The sequence below is a fragment of the Heterocephalus glaber genome, unplaced genomic scaffold, assembly GCF_053883595.1.
Source record: "Heterocephalus glaber isolate CG9 unplaced genomic scaffold, H.glaber_assembly_v1.0 deba00001666, whole genome shotgun sequence".
Taxonomy (NCBI): Eukaryota; Metazoa; Chordata; class Mammalia; order Rodentia; family Bathyergidae; genus Heterocephalus; species Heterocephalus glaber.
This window is the reverse complement of record NW_028258406.1, coordinates 15,301,307-15,328,054: the sequence shown is the minus strand read 5'-3', so window position 1 is coordinate 15,328,054 and position 26,748 is coordinate 15,301,307. Positions and strand designations below refer to the sequence as shown.

Sequence of the window (26,748 nt, the reverse complement as noted above, 5' to 3'; positions counted from 1 at the left end):
AGCTCAGAACCCTAAGAAAGCTTCTGAAGGCAAATTAAAGGGGAAGGAGGGGAATAAGGGGCTGGGGAGACATCACACACTGCTCTTTCACTCTCTGTGACACTGACAGACAACAAACAAAATCTAACTTGGCATGACGATACTCATAGCAGGCATTTTGAATCTTAATCTTTCTCCTACCTTCGCAACACATGTATGCACACACGTCAATATAGTATTTTCTATAGTAGTACAAGTCTTTGTGTAGCAGTGAAGCAAGTTTAGGGCCAAAAACCTCATGAATTTTTCAACCGAAAAAAAAAGAGTAAATGATTACTACAAAACCTATTTGATTTTTTTACCTTTAAGGTAAAAAGTAAAATAACCTTTTGTGAAAAGATGTCAAGAAAATATCCTTTCATTTAATGAAAGAAATTAATGAAGAGCCCTGCATCAGAATCACAAGCAAATCCAACTAAATTTGAGTGCAATGTCATAAACAACAAGTTTAAATACTCTTATTTGAGCCTCAAAAATGAAAATACCACAGTAAAATATGCGACTTTTTAAGGAGAGAAAATTCTATATGCCTACTTCCTATCACCCTAGGTTTATCATTTACTTTTTTAAATGATTCTAATGCAATAACACTATTTTCAAAAGATATTATTTAATATTAAGCCTGCCTAAGAAATAATTTAAGACATTTAGAAATGTATAGAAATTCACATTTGGCTGCAGAATAAACGTGTGTGATTGCTTGACTGGTAAGAAGAAATTCAGTTTACTCCAAGTTAACTCTTTACTATTTCAAAGAATATACATAAAGCCCCTCTGAAAACAAATCCCTTCCCTGATACAGTTAAATGCAAATTCTCTTTTCTGTCTTACTCCAGAAAGCTCCTGCACACATAGCTGATACGCCACCTACTGCAAAGGCGAGCTGACAGCGCAGGCGAGGCTGCTAGCATTTCCATTCCATCACCAGACTGAGACTGAATAAAGGCGTGTTTGTGCAGTAGTGTTTCTTTTTTTAAAAAAATCTCAAAGCCAAGAAGAACAAACTGAAATAACATCTTCAAAAATGGAGCGTAAAATAATCAGAAGAGAAAAAGAAAAGGAGTATGAAGGGAAACACAACAGCCTGGAAGACACTGAGCAAGGAAAGAACTGCAAATCCACACTGATGACCCTCAACGTTGGTGGATATTTATACATTACTCAAAAACAAACACTGACCAAGTACCCAGATACTTTCCTTGAAGGTATCGTAAATGGGAAAATCCTCTGCCCATTTGATGCTGATGGCCATTACTTCATAGACAGGGATGGCCTCCTCTTCAGGCATGTCCTAAACTTCCTACGAAATGGAGAACTTCTACTGCCTGAAGGGTTTCGAGAAAATCAACTTCTTGCACAAGAAGCTGAATTCTTTCAGCTCAAGGGACTGGCGGAGGAAGTGAAATCCAGGTGGGAAAAAGAACAGCTAACACCTAGAGAGACTACTTTCTTGGAAATAACAGATAACCACGATCGTTCACAAGGACTGAGAATCTTCTGTAATGCTCCTGATTTCATTTCAAAAATAAAATCTCGAATTGTTCTGGTATCCAAAAGCAGGCTGGATGGATTTCCAGAGGAGTTTTCAATATCATCAAATATCATTCAATTTAAATACTTCATAAAGTCTGAAAATGGCACTCGACTTGTACTAAAGGAAGACAACACCTTTGTCTGTACCTTGGAAACTCTTAAGTTTGAGGCTATAATGATGGCTTTAAAGTGTGGTTTTAGACTGCTGACCAGCCTGGATTGTTCTAAAGGGTCAATTGTTCACAGCGATGCACTTCATTTTATCAAGTAATTACCTGTCTCACGGACAAAGGCAACAAGCATGCAGCCAGCAAGCTTCGGAAAACCACAGCATCAAAGGCATCCCAAATAGCGTGCAAGGCTAGCTCTGTACTATAGAGCCCTGCTGCTAATCAAGTACTGTGAGCTAACGGTATGTAAATTCTATCACTAAAGATGCCCTTTTCTGGGGTGCTCCTGCTGATCAGACTCTTTCTCCTAAGTTGAAAACAGTAATCATCTATATACTGTAAATAAAGATTGAATGCTTTTGCTATTTGTTTATTTTTCCTTAAGCTGTCTTTCAATCACCATGTCTGGGGTACTTGTACAAAAAGCAAGCATGTATATTATCTATAGTTCACTTAAATATATGGTAATAAAATATTTTAAGGGGCTCTAAGGTTTAACATCCTATTTATGGCAAAAATCTACAAAGAAACTGAACTGATAAAATTAACCACTGAGAGCAAAACAGATGTGCAGCTCTACCTAAAACAGAGCTGTAGTGAAACAAAATGAGATTGTAAAAAGGTATTAAAGCTATTCATTTGATTTTTAATAGCAGGCACCAAAAGCTTATTCATAGTTCTTGTATTTCATACTACAATTACAGCTGAATTGATATTTTGCTGAAGATTCCTAGAAAACTGTTGATAACAATAAAAAATAAATAACCTTGTCAGCTTCTTTGGTTGTATTAATATTATAATAAAAAGTTGCATGTGTCACTTTAAAAACAAATAGTTCCACTTGATGATTTTGCATAATAAATGTATTACACTCTGAATGTAACCCATGGCAGGCTACAACAGCCCTGACTAGTCTTGGAAGTGACAAAAATCAGCAAATTCTTTTCTTTGCACAACTGAGCTCCAATACAGCATGGATGACTTAGTTTCAACAGGGTATATGGTATTAGAATAAAGGAGTCCATTTTCACAATCATCCTATATATTTATTCCTTTTTCCTGCTCAAGAATGTTAAATGAATACCACTGAACATTCTCATGAAAGGACTTCATTGCTTCTTTTCAATACTTATCTAAATGCTTAATCTTAGACTCACTGACTTGTGTTGATTTCTTCATGGTAATTTCTTAAAAATCATTTTACATTTGGCTGTTTCTATGAAATAAATCTACAATACTAACTGAACTTTAAATATAAGTCCATTCCCAACCCCAAGCCTGCCCCAAGAAAGAAAAGCTAAATCATTTCTCTTTACTTGTTCTTTGATTAGAACTAGTTATATCTTAAATTTCCTCCTTTGAAAATTAAATCATTAAAACTGATAACTAAATCTAATGTTAACAACCTTCAACAAAAGATTTTTTTTTAACTCTTGGCTGAGATAACATAAATTAGGTCTATACCAAAATTTTGATTACTCATAAAAACTTAGAATGAGTAAAACTAGTATTATTTCTGGAATTATAACTGACTTCCACTTACAACACCTAAGATAATATCAAAGGTGGCTGTACATACTAAAAGGAACCTTTTAAAATCTATTATAGAGCAAAGTCCTTTCAGAAATTCTCATTAAACAACAACAAACTCCACATTAACTATGCAATTTTTTGTTATGTATGCTAAGAAAAAATGTTTCTACTAAAATATCAAATTATCTTAAGTACTTTAAATGGTTTAATCAGGATTCAAAGGAACCACAGAGAAAAACACAACTGTCACTACAATTGAACTGTTTATATACCTCTCCAGTTTATAAAATGACTTTTCCTTGGCATTTGGACTTCAATAATGAAAAAAATGGTTGTGATTTAATGTCAAAGCCAGAATTTCTCTAACAAGATTTCATTGTAGATAATAAAAATAGCCCTGACACATCTTTTTTACAGGAGATGTAGCTGAGCAAATCTCCTTAGAAAAATTACAAGTAAGGTTTTCGCATCAACTCACAAAAATAGAACTTAATTTTTTAACAGTTAATATTGTTAGAAACTACTAAAAATCATTTTTATGCAGCATCTCTATACAAATCATATCTTGATGCATTTAATTCCTTCTCAAGCTTCTGATAAATCACAGAATTGTAAAATAAATAACGAAGGATATTTATCTAGGTTGGTTACCCTTATAACTTTTTATAAATGTATATATTTAAATTCAAAATTACTTACTTTTGGATTTGCATTTTTTTTTTTTTTGGTAACAGGTACAGAAATCAGGTCCTTGCACTTGCGAGGGAGGCGGCAGAACCACTGAGCTAAATCCCCAGCCCTGGATTCGCATATTCAAGTGCCTAAATATTGTGCTGTAAGTGCACAGAAAGTATCTAGGTTTTTTGTTGCTGGTGGTTTTTGTTTGTTTGTTTTTTGAGACAGGTTCTTGCTATACAGTCTGTGCTGGCCTTGAACTTACTAAATAAATAGCCCAGGCTTCCACTGCCTCAAACTCCTGGTGATCCTACTGTCTCAGCCTCCCTGAAGAGGGGATGACAAATGTGTATACCATGCTGGGGTCAGAAAATATCTAGTTCTTAACTTTAATGTCTTCAAAAATTTTTTTTCAGAAATACTTTCTATTCAACAAATTCAAGAAATCATATAACATGTCAATTATAAGTAGGAGTGAAGCTTTCGTAACATTTTTGTTTCCAGTCCCTTAAGAATTTCTCTCTCAGATCGTTTCTGGCCACTTACATCCCAAAAACCTAGTTCCTGGCACAAACCAGGTATTCACGAAGAGGTGTGAATACAGAATATCAAAATACAGGCTTCTCTCACTTGATATCATCTTCCAACGCAAGTATTCCTAAAATGTTAAGTAAAACTGAATTCTGGAAAAGCAAGTAATATTTTTAATGTCATGTCATGTCATGTCATTTAAAGAACATGAGGTGAATCATCCATCTCACTAGACTAACAAATATCCCAAATTTGTCTATTTGTGAATCTAGATTTTTACATATCAAGTTTGCTGAAAAGCAGGTTAACTTTTTAAGACTTGTACAATCCACAGAACTAATATATTATGAGGAAAAAATATAGTACAATGAAATTTACATGGGTTCTGGAATCTAACTTTCACTAATTTGCTTATAGGGCCATAAGCAAGATCCTTAGCTTAAAAATTTGAACATCCTTATAATAAAACTTAAAAATTTGAACATCCTTATAATAAAATAATAAAATATAATAATTATTTGATAGGGCTTTTTATAAGGCTTAAAGGCTGAGTTGCATGTAAAATCCCTCACCCCCTCATAGACTTTCAATCAAAGCACTGATTTTTGTATGCAATTCAAAGGTATCTTCACAACCATTTACACTGACTAAGCTTAGACATGAACAAAACAGAAAACTTTTAACATATCCTCAACTTCTGTAATGAAATATTCTGAAACACAAAAAAATACGCTTTAAATTGCTACAAGTAAACACAGACTTCATTTTATTAGTTTAAAAATACATATGATGGGCCTGGGGCTGTACGTCAGTGCTAGAGAACTTGCCTACCATGCATAAGGCCATGAGTTCAAGACTCAATACTGCCAAAAACAAACAAACAAAAAGCAGAAAGACACATGATGAATTTTTGGACTTATTTTCTAGTCTCATATAAAAACCCTAAAAAGCAAAATAAACATAGCAACTGTTTTATCAGCAATTTAAAATCAATGGGAAGGGGCTGGGGATTTAGCTCAGTGGTTCTGGTGCCTGACTCACAAGCGCAAGGTCCTGAGTTCGGTCCCCAGTACCAAAAAAACAAAACCAGAAAATAAAATCAATGGGAATAACACATGTGATGATACAATCTTAGAGATATGCCTATCTAATAAATTACGATGAATACTTCAAAATGCAATGATGTTAGTCAAAGATAAAAATATAGCATGTGAATCATAATTATCCTTGCTAGTAAAGCAGCGCTGTAATACTGACTATCCAAAATAACATGCAAGTTAAAAATTCTTTGTATCTAGCTTTGGTATATGTGACCTGTGGCAGATTTATCTTCCTAATCATTATTTTGCTTAATATTAGCTTAAACAAAATAATGATTAAGCTAACATTAAAACTGATTTGCTTCTATCAATAAACACCAAGAGAGTAATATTAAAGGAACACATGCTGGAGAGAACTGAGATCAAATCTAAAATGTGCCTAATACAAAGAGAGGACTGTATTCTTTTTTCTTGACAAAAATACACAACAGTTTAAGAATTTATATTAAACAAAAATCACTGATATATATGTCAGAAGCTGTTATAAATTACCTATATTTACTAAAAATTTCTAATGGTAAGAAAGGAAAACTTCAGCATTTTGTATGTAAAGTACTAAAACTATTGTTTTATTTTTATTTATTTATTTATTTATTTTGGTACTGGGGATCGAACTCAGGTCCTTGAGCTTGCACAGCAGGTGGTGGCACCACTGAGCTAAATCCCCGGCCCACTATTGTTTTATTTCAACATTAGTTATTTTGCTGAATTGGTAACAAAAGAATGAGATAATTATACCTCCTTACTATGTCTTAAAATCTTGCTCCCTACCCTAAAATATAACATAGTTAACCTAACAGCATGATAGATTTTTCCAAACCTAAGATTCCAGAGGATTCAGTAACATTTAAAAGCAAGTTTTATTATCTAAAAATATCAAGATAATTTTTAAAAATTCCTTTTTGAAAACAAGCTCACTTTTGAAAAGTAATTCTGATTACTGTACTTTAGGATGTATAGCATAAACTTTTTATACTATGAAGGTGTAGGATTGAGCAAGTCTATTCATTTACTCTAGCACCTCACTGATTTTGCTTGCTATAACAGATGTTTATTAACTAATAAAATGTTGAATGATTCTGCTTTTCACTCAATTAGTTGCTTGAATCTGATAATCTTCTATCACTTAATGTGGTTTTACAAAGAATTAAGCCATTTTGTGTTTTCTTTAGGTATTATACCATTTGATTAATTATTTGTATTTTTTTTTAAAAAAACTAAAGTGTGAAGAGACTATGATCCTATGTTCTAATGAAACTATTTTGATTTTTAAATATTTTTTTCTATGTATATATTGATATTTTAAAAGAAATTGCTATAGAAAGAAAAAAGGGAAAAAAAAGTGAAAAAAGGGAAGATTTTACACAGCCATGAATGAATAAAAATTATTAATAAAGTTTAGATGAAACACCAAAGAATCTACAAGTTATAGGTAATTTTTAGAGTGTACCTTCTTTCTTTTTAAAAATTATTTATTTTTAAATCAACAAACAGTATGTATTTATGATACAAAACATAATGGTTTGAAATACGTACTTTATGTATCTTGGATTGGCTAATTAACTTATGTCTTTACTCACAAATACATATATATTTTTTCTGGTACTGGGGATTGAACTCAGGACCTTGCATTTTCGAGGCAGGTACGGCGCCACTGAGCTAATCCCCAGCCCCTCACAAATAATTTTTGGCATGAGAATAGATACTGTATTTCCAGTTGCTAAACACAGCTCCCCTCCCCCCAAAAATATACCATGGTCCAACATATAAAATTCAGCTACCTTGAAAACTGGAAGCAGACTATGTTAAAATGCCATTTTGGTTCCCAGTTATATTCTCTTCCCCTTTTCTTTGTGTCTCAATGATAATTTACATTAGCAGAGATAGCACTTAATGAGAGAAAAGAAAAAGGAGGTTCAACTATACTTCTTGCTATTACTGAACAAATCATTATTGTGTATAATTACATATAGTATATAAAATTCACTAAATGATAAATATATAGAAAATAAACTTGTTTGTATAAAATATATACAAATTTGGCAGTTAACATGGAGATGTTTAGTGACGCCAAAGGGTATGTAGGCATTAAGTAAAATCATTCCTAATCTTCATTCTGTATCACTCCAAACTCTCCATTTAACTAAAAGACATAATCAAAAACTGTTAAAAAGAATTACTTTTAACTCATTTCATTTTTAGAATCAAACAGTAATTTGTTTCAAGCCAGGTTCAAGGCAGTGGAAAAGAAAAGCAGTCGAGGATTTCAAATTAATAATGAAGTAAAAAGCTAAAACCTTTTCAACAGAAATGGTTTTTCCAATAAGTAAATGCTACCCCTATCTACCTCTTTTCTACCAAGAAATCATGTATAATTGTTTCTGTAAGATCCAAGTATTGTAAAAGATCACTCCTCTGGAAGTGTGAATGAGTCAAAAAAAAGTGGGAGGTGCTAGGAACCTGATTCTTTAACAAAGAAGATATTGAAAATGTCTGGAATTTGCTGACATTTACTCATTATCAGGTACAGCACTATTTATGTGCGTTATCTCATTAAAAGTGCCCAACACAAACTCTCATGAGGTCCTGGGGTACAGATTGGTAGTTCAATATCCATTCTCTTCTTTGTTAAAAACCAAACTTGATTCTGGTGGCAACTGTACCCAGAATAAACCCGCACATTTCCTAGTGTTCTGTGGCTGCTAGGTGTGGCCAAATTATCAATTTTTAACCAATGTAATCTAAGCAGGGCTTGACTTTTGAATATGCTCTTAAAGAGAGTTACAAAGCTGCTTTAGCCCCTTTGCCCTCTCCCTCTTACCCCATTTTAATAAATGAGATGTAGATGGACCACTTTGAAGATGGAAGCCATAAGCTAATGATGGTAAAGAGCTGGTTATGGCCATGGAACCACTATTGTGCAATAATGCCTTCAGACTGGACCCTTAAAGAACTCAGTGAGTTCTGTTTTGTTTTTTTATTTGGTACTGGGGATCGAGCTTGGGACCTTGCCCTTGTGAGGCAGGCAGCAGAACCACTGAGCTAAATCCCCGGCCCTCAGTGAGAAGTTTGACCAAAGACATGAGGTTGAAAATGGGTGAAGTAATACTGAAGAAAGGCCATCACCTCTTAGGGCTAGGCTAAGACCTAGCTCAAAACCTAGCTTTCTTATCTTGAAACTTCCTTTAGAAGGGGGAAAAATGAATATGCTGTAAGAAAAGACTACAGCAGAGAATCCATTCCAGAGATTTGTGGACCTGCAACAAGAAAAGGGAAAAGGAGTGACTGATAGGTCAAGAATAATGAGTGTAATGAGGAAAGAAATTTATGTGAACCAGACAGATTTTCCTCATTCATGCACAGAATCGTTATTGAATTAAATCTGGGAGAAATAGCTACCAACTGGGAATAACTTGAAAGTGATCTCTAAAAATGAACTAAAAATTCTTCCAGGGAATATCTAAGAAAAAGCAGAATACCTTTAAGCAAATAGAAGGGAAAGCATTCATATATCAAGTAAACAAAAGAACAACATTACAGATTTCTGAGATATAGTAAGTTTTTTGTACTGTCTCTGTTTTGGGGGTGGAGAAAGAACTCTGAGGTGGAAGGGTGTAATTATTTCCCTATAGTACCGTGAATCTTGGAGAAAACACTTAGGATTATAAAGCAGTTTGAATGCCTGCTTTAGAGTCGTATAAGAAGGAATGAAGTAAGAACACTGGGGAAGAGAAGTGTAGTCTAAACTAGGGAGTTGGTAGAAGAGAGATGTGGCCAATTTCTTAGAAATAGTGTTATGAATGAAGGAAAGGTTGCATAAAGGCTACCTCCAGACAGAGAGAAGGTCCTAAGGCTTTACCCAGTCTGGGCAGCCATTTGTTCTCTAGTAGCCCATATTGTTATCTCATTTTCCAAATTAACAAGCTTGTGGTAAATGACTCAAATAATTACTTATTTCCTCTGATAAGATGTCAACATAAGCATTAAGAAAAGCTACAGCTAGCTTGTGTACACAAAAGCTAAAATACTGGGATATTGATGCTAAAATTCCACATTGCTTAAAAAAGAGGAGGGGTGCCCCAAAGGACAATGCTCATTAAGTTTTCCTGGTTTACATAGCTGCAATATGATGGTCCCTTACAGGCAACGCCCACTCATCCTTAAATTAATAGATTTAATTTCTATATCCTTCAAAATGCATACTAATTGCTCTTGTGTTACACTGTTTTGTAAGATAAAACGTGAAGTTATTTAAAAGCTTTATTTCTCACAATCCCTGGACAGACACATATCTATGAACCATTAAAAGACTTGAAACATAAGAATACACACATAAAGAGTCCACTGGAAACTGGCAAATTAATAAACGAAAGATGTTAACTAAGACCAATACAGCTAAATGTGCCTCAGTGTTGCACTGGAACCCAGGCATCTTTTTATTTCTAGTAACTTATATTGCATTAATTACCAAAACAGAATGAAGATGGATACAAAACAATTCTTATTTTAAAGAACACAGGGAAGATGCCTAATAACCCAGATCATATTGATCTTTTATAAAATCACATAAGGAACTATAGGAACAATAATTGGTAGTGCTTGAATTGAATATATACCCAACTAAAGTCGCTAACATTAGTGGTAGATTTCTTTTAAATGTTATTGTAATATGATACAGGTCAATATGATTCAGAAGTAAGGTAGTCTACCTAAAATTTTTTTAACTAGAAATATCCTATATGAATAATTGAGACATTTGAAATATTCTTAGCTATTATTTATTGACAGATTCCCCAAATGATCTCTCTTGACTGAGCTTTCTTACTCTAATATATTATTTTAATGTCCTGTAGTAGAAATGATTTTTCTTACGACTACTATGAATAGCCAAATAAATTTCAAACTACCACTAGCTGAAATGAATAGCCCTTTCCTTATTAGGGCATCCAGTGAGAAAGAAAGGAGGTATTTGAAGAAAGGGAAGAAAACTGATACCATGATATCTGAGTATCACTTCTGGGTTGTTTTTTTTTTTGGTACCAGGGATCAAACTCGGGACCGTGTGCTTGAGAGGCAGGTGGCAGAACCACTGAGCTAAATCCCCAGCCTGCACTTGTTTTTTGATGACTGCATATGATAAAGACTATTGAAGAGAGTGATAATGTACCAATACAAAGAATCACTTCTCTTTAAAGAAAAAATATTTAAAATATACGCTGGGAAAACTGTCATAGATTTAAAAAGGAAACAAATAGGACCCCTTCAAATCACTTTAAAACATATATGGAAAAAGTAAGGCAACCAATTAAGGTAATTTAGGTGACAGATGTCAGGTATAATAAACCCAAAGAAATAATTAACAAAAATAATACAAGCAACCATTTTTTTTACATCATATAGACAATATGGACTAAATTAGATCAGAGTTCATAATTAAGACAAAAATGTGCACTTGTTAAAAATTAGATTTCAACATCAAAGGAAATGAAGGAAGGAATACAGGAAGTATGAGGAAAACAGAAAAGGGAAGTATGGTCCAATAAATAAGTCAATTCTTCAACATAAGTATTTAGGGTATATATCCAACTTGAAAAATAAACATGAGCTACAAGTTCATTTTGAGGAAATACATACATACATATATATATGTATATTTACATAAGAAAATTATAACTATATCTAAAATAGGCAAAATAGTGACAAATCTAATGTGAGGGTTAAAGTCCTACAACAGACCTTGAAAAATAGCATATTTAATAAAGTTTACTCATCAACCTTTTTTTTTAAAAAAATGAGATCTAATATTGAAATCTAGACAATGAAAAATGAAAATAAAGAACAAGACAGCATGATCAAAAGACCAGAAAGTGGCCCAGGGATTTAGCTCAGTGGTACTGCGCCTGCCCTGCAAGTACAAGGTCCTGAGTTCGATCGCCAGTACCACACACATTTAAAAAAAACTAGAAAGTACACATTTATTTATAATACTAAGGTTAAATAGAGAATTGGCTGTAGATTGTTAATCTTCAAAGTCTTGACATTCAGCAATTCTTTCAGTCCTTTCTCCTCTGTTAATTTCCAGTAAATTAACTATACTTGTCCCTATTCTCTACAATGGTGAGTTATCTACATCAGATCTCCCACTGAAAACACCTATAAAAACTCAGTAAGATATTAAAGGTATCCAAAAAACCCCACAAGATAACAAGGAATTATGCCTCAATATAGGGAAAATGAGAATCTTGAGGTCATGGGCCAATGTAGGGAAAATGAGACCCTTTGTTAATACAGCCTCCCAGGGCAAGGAGAACAAAAATCAAAGGCCAGACGCTACACAAGGTGGAAAATCTAATAGGAGTTCCTTACAACAACAATTTTAAAATTCAAAGGTCTGTACCCATGAGATGATGATAAACAGGAAGGGGGAAAAGTCCCCCAAAAGTTTAACTGGGTTAACTACAGTTCCCACTTTGCTGCAAACAATCTTGTTATATTTGAGAGTCCTAGCTTTTTTTTTTTACTTTTCTTTTTCCTTTTAATAATGTTTCAACTAGGATTGGTAGGTTACATGCTCATCACAACGACCACCTAGTTCAATCTTCTGGGCTATCCTATCAGAGAAATCTCAAGCACCAAGAGTGGTTTAAAATGATTGTAGTAGACTCAAGATAACTGCCAACAATCCTTCCTACCCCTGTATTTCCACAAAGCTAGTCTTATCAAAAAGTAGAGCCCATTTTATTTCCCCTGTTCTTGAATCTGGGATGGTTCTATAACTTGATGTGACCAACTGAACGCAGTTGAAGTGACCTTAAGATGCCTGTAAGGCTATGCTGTTCTGGAAAAGTAAATATGCTTGGGCTGACCACCAACTGATGGAAACACACTAAGAGGCCACACAGAGAGAACAAGGTGCCCCAGTCCCACTGCACCAAGTCTCAGACCATCAATTCAGAAGTCCTGGATACTGCATTGTGACCGACCTTCCACTGCATGAGTATGTAACTCAAATTGTTATCTGAAGAGCAGAAGCAGCCCAGTTTAATCCAGTCTACCCAGATTCATGGAAACACTACATCACTACTGTTTGAAGAGTCAGTTTTGGGACAGCTTGTTATATAGCAATAAATTATTAAAACAGTGGATCAGAGTTAGCAGCAGTCACAAGTGCCTAGGTAAGACAGGTCCTCAGAGGGAAGAAAGAACTTTCCCTGAAAGTCGTATTTTACTTTTATAAATCATTCCACAAATATAATGTGCAAATATAGCCAAGAAACTAGAGTCAGTGACTAAGTATAAATGAAAACACCAACAAAAAAGTGATGCTAAAAGGCGCCAGAGATTGAAATTAACTGGACTGTGATTAAAATAATAATAATAACAGCAACAACAATAAAAGACTAAAATATCTACAGGGAAAATTGTCATACATTCAAAAAAAAATCAAACAGAACATCTAGAAATTAAAAATAGAATAGGCACAATTTAAACCTCACCAGGTAAGTTTAATATTAGACTAGATACAAGTGAAGAAACTAATGAGTTGGGATATAGGAAAAATAAAATTTCCAGAATATAGTATGGAAAAAAACAGGCAAAAAAAATCAGAACATGCCTGGCATGGTGGTGCATGCCTGCAATCCTAGCACTTGGAGGCTGAGGCAGGAGGACTGCCGCAAGTTCAAAGTCAGCCCGGGCTATATAGTGAGTTCAAGACCACCTGAACTCCATAGCAAGTCCCTGTCTCAAAAAAAAAAAAAAAAAAATCAGAACAAAGATATAATGAAACAATTGAGCATATGTTCAAAACATAGTTTAGGCAGAATTTTAAGGGGGGACAAAAAAGAATGGTATCTGAAAAATTTCTGCAACTGAGATAGCAATCAACAGATAAGCTCAAGGAATCCCAGGCAACTTAAACATGGAGACAGCCTCATGGGCATATCACATTAAAACTGTAGAAAGTAAAAAATAAGTACCAATAGAGCTGGGGATTTAGCTCAGTGGTTCCACTGCCTGCCTCCCAAGCAAGGTCCCGAGTTCGATCCCCGGTACCAAAAAAAAAAAAAAAGATAAATACCAATACCCTTATAAATAAAGAAATTTACTCCAAGTCAAGAACTGTAAAATGTCTGACATTTTACTCTATGTGGAAGCTGAATTAGTCTGTTATAGTTTCACGGGTGCTGGCAGAAGGCATGAATTTCTGGACTGGGGAAAAAAACGATTTTATTACTCTTAGCAATGCAGTTGGCATAAGCATGTTTGCATCAGTTCCTCTTGTTCCTCCAAAGCACCCAAGGAGTGATGCAGAGGGGCCCAGGATGCCATGGACATAGGGAGGAATACCAAATTTAGGAAATCACAGATCTTGTATGAGAGCTACTAGCAAATCTATCTATCTTTGCCCTGTAAGAAGACCTTAATTCTACCATTCAAAGCTTTTTACTATACAACTATTTTTAAAACGACAGTCTGGGACAAAAAACTGTCAGAAAATGTGTAGAAATGCCATAAAGAATTGTCTCCAACATTCCATAATCAAAACTAGGCCCACAAATAAAATTCCATACTCAGATTAACAAGTGAATTTTGCTAAATATTTAAGGAAGAAATAAAGTTACATTATACAAATTCTTCTGGATACAAAAAGGGAAACATTCTCCCAACTTACTTCTTGAGGCCAGTATAACCTTGACACTAAAACAAGGATGCATGAATCAACTCATGGAACAAAGGGTAGGCCTGAAATAGACCTGTGTAGATACCTGATTTATTGCAAAGGTGGCAGTGATGACAGTGAGAAAAAAGTCTTTTAAAAAACATGTCATACTCATCCACATGGAGGAAAAATAAAATTTAACCCCTCTCTCACACCATATAGAAAAACAATTCCAGGTAAACTAATGTGAAAGACAATGAAAACATATTTCTGAGAAAAGGTAGAGAAAAATGTCTTTTGATCCTTCAGAGGCTGTAAGAGTTGCTAAATGAGAGGCAAAAGGCAAAAGCCATAAAAGACTTAAAAACTGACTGCATTAACAATAACTCCTCTTCATCAAAGAACATCTTTAAGGACCAGGGATTTAGCTCAGTGGTGCTGCCACCTGCCTCACAAGCGCAAAGGCCTGAGTTTGATCCTGGGTATCAAAAAAAAAAAAAACCCCAAAAAACATCTTTAAGAGAGTGAAAAGGCAAGCCAAAGAACAAAGGATATTTTTGACTAAGGAATATACCCAGCATATATAAAGTACTACAACCAAAAGGAAAAACATAGTCCAATTGAAAAAAATGGATAAATGACCTAAATAAGCATTTCATAAAACAAAAAGTCCAAAAGAATACTCAGGGAAATGTCAGGTTAAACTATAATGAGCCAGGCACCGTGATGCACAACTGTAACCAGCACTCAGGAAGCTGGGGCAGGAGGACTGTAAGTCTGAGGGTAGTGTGGGCTACATAGTGAGTTCAAAGCCAGCCCTGGATTATATAGCACAGACCCTGTCTGGAAAAAACAAAAACCAAATAAGAAAAAAAGCACAATGAGAAATCATTACACACTCATTATAACAGTTAACATTTAAAATAGATAGATAGATAGATAGCAATGCCAGTAGAGCCTGGCATTATCAACTAGAAGTGAAGACATAACCTATGATCAGATAAGGTTGACACTTGGGAATATACACATGTATATAAATGTGACAGCAATACTGTCTCTAAGTCGAAAACTACAAACATATTCACTAACAATAAAATTGAACAAATGTTCATGCTTTGGAATCCAGTAAAGAAACCGAATGAACTATTTCTGAATGATCTACTTCATAGATCAATCCTAGAAAACAACAACGTATGAAAAAACCCACACCCCTCTCCAAAAATACAGCACATACTTTGTGATTCTCTTTATATAACACTCAAAACTAGGAAAAGTAAAACAAATTGCAGAGGAATGAAGGTTGAAATGTTAAAATGATGAGAGGAAAAATAAAATGATTACCATAAATACCAATGAAAGTGGTTATCTCTGTGCAGGAAGGAGTTGTGGTCAAGCTGGGATACTGGCCGCTTCCCAGGGGCTAGGTATGCTTTCTTTAAGCTACTTAAGTTAATGTATTCTTTCCGCACGTGTTAGTAGCCACATTTTTAAATGGTTTTTAAAAATTATCTACACTTTTTTTTTTTGGTACCCGCGTTCGAACTCGGGTCCTTGCACTTGAGAGTGAGGTGGCGGAACCACTGAGCTAAATCCCCGGCTAGACTCTTATTTTTAAAAATAAGAACTCTGGAAAACAGTTTGGCAGTTACTTATAAAGTTGAACTTGAAATTACCATAAGACCCAGCAAATGCATTTATGAAGAGAAATGAAATCTAGGTTCACACAAAAATCTATACACAAATGTTCAGAGGCAAAGACCAGAAACAATTCCAATGTCTTTCTGTGAGTGATGTCCTTAATAAATTGTGGTATATCCCTACCATGGGATACTCAGCAACAGAAGGGCTGGGGATTTAGCTCAGTGGTTCCGGCGCCTGCCTTGCAAGCGCAAGGTCCTGAGTTTGATCCCCAGTACCAAAAAAAAAAAAAAAGGATACTCAGCAATAGAAAAGAATGAACTATTAATTCATATAAAACCTTAGATAAATCTTTAGGGAATATATGCCAAGTGAAAAAAGCATTTACATTATTTATTTATTTAACACTGATATAATGTTTTTTAAAAGGCAATTATAGAAATGGGGAACAGATCAGAGGTTTTCATGAAAAGATGCTCAACATTACTAATTATCAGTGAGATACAAATCAGAACTACAATGAGATGTCACTTTACACCTACTAGGATGTCTATAATCAAAAGAGACAGACATAACAAATGCTGATGAAGATGTAGAGAAACTGGAACCCTTACATGCTGCTAGTAGGAGTAAAAAATAGTGCTGTTATGGAAAATAATCTGACAGTTCTGCAAAAGGTTAAACATGAGTTATCATATGATCCAGCATTTCCAAACTCTAGATATATGTTGAAGAGAAAGACATAGGTTCACAAAAACATATACACAAATACTCATATCATCATTAGTCATAACAGCGAAAGAAAGAAATAATCTAAATGTCCACCAATATATAAATAGATAATCTATGGCATGTCTACAAACTATGGCATATCCATACAATAGAACATGATTTAGCAATAAAAAGGAACAAAGTACTGGTTATGTTACAAAGTGCATGAATCCTGGAAATATCACACAAAGTAAAAAAATGACATTGAAAAAGGTCAAATATTGTATGATTCCATTTACGTGAATTGTCCAAAACATTCATGTAAATCTATAGTACCACAAAGTATATTAGTGGTTGTCTATAGCTTTAGAAGTTAGCATGGGAGTAACAGGTGACTGCTAATATGTATGACTTTCTTTTCACGAGGTGATATAAATCTTCTAAAATTGTAAAGTTGGCATATGTACTGCAAATATGCTAAATATGTGAACTGTACATTTCAATGGGTGAAATATGAATATCCCAATAAAGCTATACTACAAAAAGGCAGTATGAGGTAACTCAGTTGACCATTAAATAACAACAGATTTATTTACAGAAAGAGAAAAATTCAGAAAAAGTTCTGAAAAGTTCAGAAATTCAATGCCATGGTTAAGCAGATAACATGTAGTTTTATTATTATTGTTCAAAATGGGAGGGAAAAGAGCAATACTTACAGGCAGATTTGAGAAACCCCCCTCCCCCTCCCCCCCTTCCTTCCTTCCTTCCTCCCCAGTACCAAGGATCGAACTCAGGACCTTGTGCTTGCGAGGCAGGTGCAGCATCACTGAGCTAAATCCCCAGCCCAAATCACTTTTATTGACAGATGATATGAGATACATGGGATTTGCTCTAAAATTACCCAGCACGAGATAAAGCAAATGTGAAAGGGAGATAAAATTTTAAGTGACTGGCCATTTGTTGTTAATTTTTGAGGGTCAGTAATATATATATATCTTAACTACATCTGAATTTTCCATTAAAAAAGAAAGAAAAACTATAAACACCAAATTTCCAGACAAAAATCAATAGTACTGTAAAACCAGTTTTACAAAGCTACCTGTGGTCCTACAGAAATGGAATAATAAAGGATTTTCAAATACAAAATTTCCTAAATAGTTCACACTGAATTACATTATCTTTCAAAATAAAGCACATTACTCTAAAATAAAAACACTTACCAACATGCATCAACTATACATGATCTGATTAGATTTAAAGCACCTGAGATATGTTACTTACTACTGTTATCTGTAAAACATCAGTATACCCAAGTAACAATCTGCACAGTCAAATAGACAATATATCAATCAAGCCAATTCAATAATAACTGCACTCTGGGCCTGGTGGTGCAGGTCTGTAATTCTAGCACTCTGGGCAGCTGAGGCAGTTCAAGCTCAGCCTGTGCAACTTAGTGAGACCCTTTCTCATAACAAAAAATAAAAAGGCCAGGATGTATCCTAATGCAAAGGTCCTGGGTTCAATATCCAGAACTGGGAGGTGTGCATGTGTTTGTGTGTGTGCATGCACGCATGTGTGTGTGATGACAACAACAAAAAACTAGCTGCAATGAGTGCTAATAATTCACACAACTGAAAGAATCTAAATAATATTATAAACACATAAAGCTAATTCTTTCCACTGAAGAGCAACTGCATATAACGATGATCATAAAATATAAAATTTGCAAAAGTACTTTGAGAATGACAAATATTCAAGTGCTATGGTAGCAGAAATACCATGCATTATTTGAATAAAAGTAATGAGAAAAAATAAGTCAATGAAGCACTTGCCTAACAGAATGAACAAAGCCAATAGTTGCCTTTTGAACAATACTTTGCCTAAAAATGTCAGAAATATTCCTCATTGCTCAGAATAAACAATAAAAAGATTATAAATGTATATAAAATATTTATAGAAGTGTGACAATTAACTTCAGAATGACAATGAGTTAGTCATGTGTAAGAACATGGCAACCCAAAATAAGAATGAGTGCCTCTGGAATTAAGTTGTCTGACAAACCCTGGGCATTAAATATGACATTTCTCCTTTCTCTAAACCTTTACTCCAACAACACTGGAGTCTTCAGGATGTCTGGTTCAGTCTTACCTCCTAGGCTGTGATGCTGCTGCTAATCTTCAATGGTCCCCATACATTTTCACCAAATTCATATACCATGTTCTCCGCTCTCATCTTCATCAAAGTACGGGACAGCAGTCATTACTGGGGAATTCACTGTAGTGTATCCCCCACGTTTCATCTTGTCGTGCCTCAGCCTTTATTCTCTGGCAATGTTCCAAGTCTCAATCCTGCATGCATACTATTTCAGTATGCAAGACGCTTTACTTGCTCATGGTAAATGCCTAGCTCAAATGCCAGGTGTTGAGGAAACTTCTCACTCATCTAGGATAATTTGGCTGCTTCCTCTCTTTTGTTTTCACTGAACCCCTTCCTGTTTTGTTCAGTTGAACGGGAAGGAGACCAAGAGATGATGAGAGGGAGGAGGCAGAGGAGGGGAAAGGGGTGTAAAAAGAATTAAGATTTGTTATGTACACGTACCAATTTCCAACAATGAATATAATCATTATGTACTGCAGATACGTGTTAATAACAAAATTTTTTTTTTAATTTCCAGACTGAAACTCTTTGAAGACAGGAACTGTATCTCTTCAAAACATTTAGTTCACAAGGCTTGGTAAACGGTCCAATTGAATAATAATGATCACATTGTCAAATCAAGTCTGTTCAACCCGCTTCATGTTATTACATTTCCTACCAGAATTCTTATGGATCATGTAACAGCACTGCAGAAGTATTTTGTAATGCACTGAATAAGCTCACCACTGTGCTTTTGATCCTACAGCTGAGAGATATAAACATCCAATTAGTTTCTACTGTTGCTTTTCTTAATTCCCTAACCAAATAAACGTATGATTCCACCCTTAACACTAGTCCCATAACTTTCAAGAATACAGATTCTCACCCTAGAGACTTTTTTTCTTTTCTCACCTTCAAACTGAAAGAAAAATCCATAGTGTTCCATAGGCTTCCCTCTTTATTTACTACAGCAGTACAAAACAATCACATAGGACCTCCAATTCCTTAACACTGCTTGTTTCAATGTTTTGTCTGAACATCTAAAACAATACCTATTGGCACATTATCACTGTCCTATATTCAAAAGAATTCCTTTCCCCTTTGGAGAATTAATGAACACCCTGTCAAAAGTAACAATATTATTAAAAATAAAACCAAATGCAGGCCAAGTAAAGTAGGCCTGCAGACTGGAATTAATTTCTTGCTCATGAACTTGATAATCTTTAAGCTCTTCTTCTTGTTCTCCCAATATACTCTTCCCTGTGTCTGTGCAGTAAAGCACTGTCTTTAACATCAGAAATACTAAAATAGTAAAATGAGCTCTCTTCTGACCAATATATACCTACCAACACACACACACACAACCCATTTCCTCCTATCAAAAAAGGCAGTCTTCCGTGATAATAATGTGAAAAAATTACTATTTAAACAGCATCTCTTCTAATTCTATAAGCAGCTATATATGTACTACTATCCAGTAATGTGAAACTACAGGTTAGATATAATCTTGTTCTGAGTCATTCTTGGGTTCCCATCAAATGCCATCACATCATAATTCCCAGAGTTTTCATCTGGAAAAGTCCAAACTAAAATAGAAATAGCAAACTATAACTCTACCTCACTGTGTTCAGAAAACTGAAAACAATGGCTTCATAGGGATTACCTTAACATGCACAACCTTTTGAAAAAAGTTATTTCCACATTTGCTATTATAATCCTTCTCAAATATTTAATGCCATCCTTCAAACTGACCATATAACATTTATTTAGCATATTTTTTGAGAGCACATGTGTTCTTTGATCCTCAGCTTTCTTTGTTTGAATATCTGTACATCTAAATGTGATTCCTATGGATACTGCACTTAAAGCATACTTTAACAGACCCAAATATCATAAGATTGACGGTTTTGAACATAAGGCCAAGACAGGTTTAGTCACCAGGTTTTGCATGTCTATATCACTGCAGACAATATTGCTTTTTCTCTTCTAATGTGTCTATGTCTGTTGCTGCCCAGGTCAGCTGCCTGTTACCACTGACTGCCACCATTATCTTCCTCTATTATTTCTGCTACCTACCCAATGTAACTGGATCATGATCACTGTTGCTGCCTTCACTGGATTTTCATCACAGTCTCCCTCAGTTTATCAGGCTAACCACATACTTTTCATCACTACCTTTTCTTCATCAGGACTGTTCCAATTCCTCCATGAACTGTCATTCTGACTTCAACATAGTTTTCTCAGATATCCCTCTCACCCCTTCTCTAATACCAGCCCCCAATCTTTCATGTATGCAGATTCTCTATACTTTCCAGCTTTCTGAAATAACAGCTTTGAAGCCACAAGACCTTTCTACCAGAATATAATTCTCTCAGAAAGACAGCTGTAAGGGGGAAATATTCCATGTAGAGTACACCTCCTTAACTGAAAAAATGTCATTTGTTGGAAGCAATTTCATTTCAGGACTATTAAACTCATGAAAAATAATTCAAATAAATTACCTGCACCACTGATTCAACTGACATTCATTTTCCACAAATGATTTAACTTGCTTCTAAGTCATGTCAGAAGAAAAATATTAAAAGATGTTAAGTGAGAGGAAAAAATCCTAACGGAATGTTAGCAGCACAACTCATAGAAACTAAATCTTGGAAGTGGCCTATATGCTCATCAGCAGATGAATGGATAAAGAAAATGTGGTATTTATGCACAGCAGAGTACCACTTAGCCATAAAGAAAGATAAATTTGAGTCATGTGTAGGAAAATGGATGCACGTTGAAACCATAATGTCAAGTAAAATAAATAAGACACAGATCGTTAAGTATCACATGGGTTCTCTTTTATGAGAAACCCAATGTACAGGTACATTAAAGAGTAAAATAAAAGACAAATAATAGGAAACAGGGTGATAAATCTTTTGCAAATGGGAAGGCAACCAAGGGATGGATAGAGGGAGGGGGAGGAGACAGGGAGGAGATGTAAAATGAATTAAGATGTGTTATGTACATGTACCAACTCCCCACAAGGAATGTAATCGCTATGTACTGCAAACATACACTAAAAATAAAATAAACATTAAAAAAAATTTTTAAAACCCATATTATTTTGTAATTAAGAAAAGAAAAATAAATAAATGTTGGAACCATAACTCTCTGGTTTGTTATAACAAGTTCTTAAGGAGCTTAATACTCCTAATATTGCAACCATTTCCAATATTGGCTATATCCATATAAAACCATGCTTACAAGTTAATACCATTTATATCCATGTAAACAATACTGGTTATATATACTTGTAAAACCCATGCTTAAGTTTAAAAACAAACAATAATGTATATCAGAGATCAGTCAATAGTCAATAATGGATCCATGAATTAAAAAAAAAAAATCACAGTAGAGCTGATAGTATTTTTTTTACCATTTGGGTAGTGGCTACATGGATATAACCACTTTGTGAAAATTCATCCTAGCTATAAACTTATAATTTGTTCACTCTTCCAAGTTATGCTTTAATAAAAGTTTTATTAACAAAAAAGCAAAACACAAGAAAGAAACACATTTTTTAAAAAGATCAGCCAGACCTCCTAGTTGGTTCAAAAAATTAAGTCACAAGTATTAAATCATTTGCATTAGCTTGCAAGGACTATCGTAACAAATACTAGTCTGGGTGGCTTAAACAACAGAGATTATTTTCTCAAAATTCTAGAGGCTAGAAATCCAAGAGGTCAGCAGGCTTGGTTTCTTCTGACGCCTCTCCAAGGCTTGCAGATGATCCCCTCTGCCTCTTCACATGGTTGTTTCTCTGTCCTTGTGCCTCTGGTCTCTACCTATTTTCTCTTCTTATAAAGATGCCACTGAATTGGATTAGAGCCCACACTAATGGCCTCAATTTAACTTAATCATCTTAAAAGGTCCTATATCTAAATATAGTCACATTTTAGGTATGTGGGGTTCAGATTCAACACATGAATTTTGAGAGAAAGCATAAATTAATGAACATGTGAGTCATTGAAATGATTTATACTTATTTATGTACAGTATCCTTAGGAATCATATAAGGGTTTAAATTTTTTTTTTTCCTAGTTCGGGGGCTCAAACTCAGGACCTTGCACTTGCAAGGCAGGCATGGTGCCGCTGAGCTAAATCCCTGGTCCCTCACATTAGGGTTTAAAACACTGGAGGCATACAGAGCCACAAAGAAAGCTGTCCAGTGTGGTAGTGCTCACTTGTAATCCTAGCACTCAGGAGGCTGAAGCAGGAGGATTGCTATGAGTTCGAGGCCAGTCTGGGCTACATAGTGAACTCAAAACTGGCCTGAACTAGACAGAGAGACCTTGTCTCCAAAAAGAGAGGGTGGAGTGCTGGGGATTTAGCTCAGTGGTACTGCCACCTGCCTTGAAAGGTCAAGGTCCTGAGTTCAATCCCCAGTACAAAAAACCCCAAAAACAAAACAACAACAACAAAAAAGAGGATGGGAAGAGTTCTGAGGATCAAGGAACATGTGTGTGATCACACAAATATACTAGTTTAAGTGTGTCTGGTCAGTTGTGAAGTGTGGCACTAAATAATCTGATAAGGTTTAAAATACCACACTTGCTCCACTATTTTTTTTTTTAAAGTTTGTGTGCATGCACAGTTTATCCCTGTAAAGCCATCATCTTTGCTTTTTTAAGTAAAGGAGAGGCAGAGTAACATTTTACTATCTCTGTCTTGGTCTAGATTCCTCTGGAAGCCATCTCTGAGACAAGGTTTAGTTTGTTTGAGGTGATTCTTTGGAACACTGGTAGAGAACTAGGGAAGGAAGGAAGAAAAAAAGAAGCCAATAAAGAGATTAGCCTAGGAAACCAGTGCCAACTAGACACTACTGTGGAAAACTGTTCCTTAATCCAGCTGCAGAACTCTGGAAGAAAGTACAGAACATGTGCCCCAGAGGTCCCCTAGCTAAGGGTTAAGGGAGCTGGGAGCTGGGTGTTTATCACCAACTCGTCAGATATTGGTTGAGGGTCACCCCCAGGGAGTTAGTATCCTGGCACTTCTGGCCTGCCTTCCAGGTGGGCCCTGAGAGCATCTGTTGCGTTTATGCCACAGCCCCTAATCCATGGGAGTCTGATTCTAACTTATACACAAAAACATCAGACTTCAAGTAGACACTGAAGAAAAAGTGTTGAGAACCGCTCTGAAGTAATTTTTTTCCCTTTGCTAAACAGTATGGGCATTCCTCTCAAGAAACTGTCTAATTATAGTACATAACAAGTTACATAGTAAGGAAAAAAATCTGTTAAATCATCATAATCATTAAGTTCTACATAGATATATAAAAGAAACTGAAGCTGTAAACAACCCTAGGCAGAGAACCTGTTTTTCCCATGAACAGAGAAGGTTACACTTCCAAATATAAAATATTCTCACGAAAGACTCTTGGAGAGAAGGGAGAAAAAGTGAAAACAGTGTATGTCTGTAGTACCCGCCCCCCTTCTTTTGGAATAATGACATATTACTGTATTGTCTGTAGGGTTTTTTCTTTTTCTTTTGGGGATAACTAATGATACAGTCTGTATAACCAAGAAGCTGTGCATTGACACATATATAGAGTTCTTTTAAAACAAAATAAACAGAAAAGATTTCAGCAGAGTTTCTTTTCAAACACAGTGTTCATTCAGACTGTGCTGGCTCACTGTCAATGTTTCAACTCTGGCCAGGCCACAGCTGCCTATTTTTACCAGTTGGTAGGAATATATAAGAATGAGGTCTCAAACTAGGCATGGTAGCCTGAGCCTGTAATTCCAGTTATCCAGGAGGCTGAGGCAGGACTGCAAGTCCGAGGGCAGTCTGGGGAAAATAAAATAATGGTCTAGGGATGCATCCCAGTGCTAGCACATTTGCCTAGCATGAGCAAGGTTCTGGGTTTAATTCCTAGTACTGGAAAAAAGAATGAGGTTTCATTTCAGAATTTTAGAATGTTTGTTAAGTTGTTTCAGTCTATTCATCTTATACCACCTGCCTCTCTTACTGTTAACTTGCTTTTTCTTTGGTGGTGGTCCTGGGGAATGAACCCAGTGCCTGGTGCCTGCTAGGGAAGCACTCGACCACTGAGCTACATCCCAGGCTAACTTTTATTTTAAAAGCCCTCTATTTCTTAAATTTGGTCATACTGGATTGACAAGATTTTCTTTTTCTTTCCAAATGTATCTACTTGTTAACTTTAACTTCATATAATCTGAAAAAAAAAATCCATCCAATGTTCGGCAAACACAGCTTTAGTAGCTTCCCCAATACTGTTGCAAGTGACATCAGTGCCTTGGAACTGCTCTAGAAATGATTTTTTCTTTCACTTTATCAGCCAAATTTCTGAAACAATTCTACAGAACAACTACTTCATGCCATCACAGTAATATGAATTAGGTGAACTGTATCTTCCCTGGTGGATATTGTAAGTTGCACAATATAAAGCACGATGACTGCAGACAGGTTTAGACCAGAAAACAGAATGTATTTCAAGTGGGGAAAATAAAAAAATGTTGGAATTTGAGCATAAAGTAGTTCCCACTGACTACATTTATGAGGAAATTTTTGAATTGTTAAGTATTTTTTTAAAAAAGGAATCCTTAAAGAGACAAGTACTGAAGAATTTAAGGATGGAATGATACGCTGTCTCAGATTTTCTTCAGCATACTCCTGTGAAGTACAAATAAAGGGCAGTGACTTAGGTACACTTGAAACAAGACTGACCATATATCATCACTTGAAATTCAATGACAGGTACATTGAAGTTCATGGTGGCATTTCTCTACTTTTGTGTATGGTCAAAAAATTCCCATAATGAAAGGTTAAAAGGGCTGGGGATTTAGCTCAGTGGTGCCGGTGCCTGCCTGGCAAGCTCAAGGTCCTGAGTTCGATCCCTGGTACCAAAAAAAAAAAAACAACCTTAAAAAATGAAGTAGGAGGTTGAAGAATAAAGCTTATTTCTTCCTGGTAAATTTTTATTTATCCTGCAAAGCCCTATAAATAATTCTTCTCTACTAATACATAGGTGAGAAATCAGCCACACTTCAATTTTACATTGTACTTTTTACTATACATGAGTCTTTAAGCTTGAATTAAAGTGGGTGCAATAAAAGCTGGGAAGACATATCTTTTAAAAGGGTTTTGGGTTTTTTTTGGTACCGGGGATCGAACCCAAGTCCTTGGACTTGTGCAGCAGGTGTCGAGACCACTGAGCTAAATCCCCAGCCCCTAAGACATATCTTTTATTTATTTGTTTGTTTGTTTGTTTTGGCGGCAGAACCACTGAGCTAAATTCCCAGCCCCTAAGACATATCTTTTAAATAAAGGAATTTTTCAAAACCAGTAAAGTCATGTTTAAAACACCATATGCATTATTCTAAGATTTTTTGTTAGGGCTGCTATAGAATAAGACAAATGTGCTTTTGTGATCATAGTAAATATCTCAGATTGTTTTAAAGGAGTAATCTCACAAACAATACCTAGGGAAAATAATAGGGCACTTAAGAGCAGGTTAAAAAAAAAAATCAGTGTAAAGATAAAATTGCAAGGGTAGTTTCCTAAAAGCACACAAATTTCTTCTGATAAAAGAGAGGAGAGGGCCGGGGATTTAGCTCAGTGGTTCCAGTGCCTGCCTCGAAAGCGCAAGGATCAAACTCGGGAGTTTGATCCCTGGTACCAAAAAAACCCAAAAAAAAACAAAAAAAAAAAAGGAGGAGAAACAAAAGAAGGCAGAGGAAAGTTGGGGAGAGGAGGAAAAAAAACAGCTACCAGCAGGGTAAAGGGTTCTGGTCATTCCTATTGGCTCCTCCCCCTAAAATTATCCATTTTATAACTTTAATATCATCAGTAGTTACACCAAATACAGTAGTTTGTCCACTAAAAGTAACAGTGTCACTTGCTAACTAGGTTTTTTATCTGAATACTACTGACATTACAGGCTGGATGATTCCTTCTTGTAGGGCTTTCTTGTGCACTGCAGAATGTTTAGCATCACTAGGTATCAGTAGTATGCCAC

At 35.3% G+C, this 26,748-nt stretch overlaps 2 protein-coding genes across 2 annotated transcripts in view; one reads left to right on the top strand and one right to left on the bottom strand.

Moving 5' to 3' along the window:
* Gtf2f2 (general transcription factor IIF subunit 2) overlaps positions 1 to 26,748 on the bottom strand; it is a 148,628-nt gene that overhangs the window by 80,258 nt on the left and 41,622 nt on the right. The window lies entirely within an intron of this gene.
* On the top strand, positions 917 to 2,030 carry Kctd4 (potassium channel tetramerization domain containing 4). The gene has a single exon (XM_004844216.3). It carries the CDS (start codon positions 1,064 to 1,066, stop codon positions 1,841 to 1,843), a length of 780 nt encoding a protein of 259 aa, XP_004844273.1. The 5' UTR covers positions 917 to 1,063; the 3' UTR covers positions 1,844 to 2,030.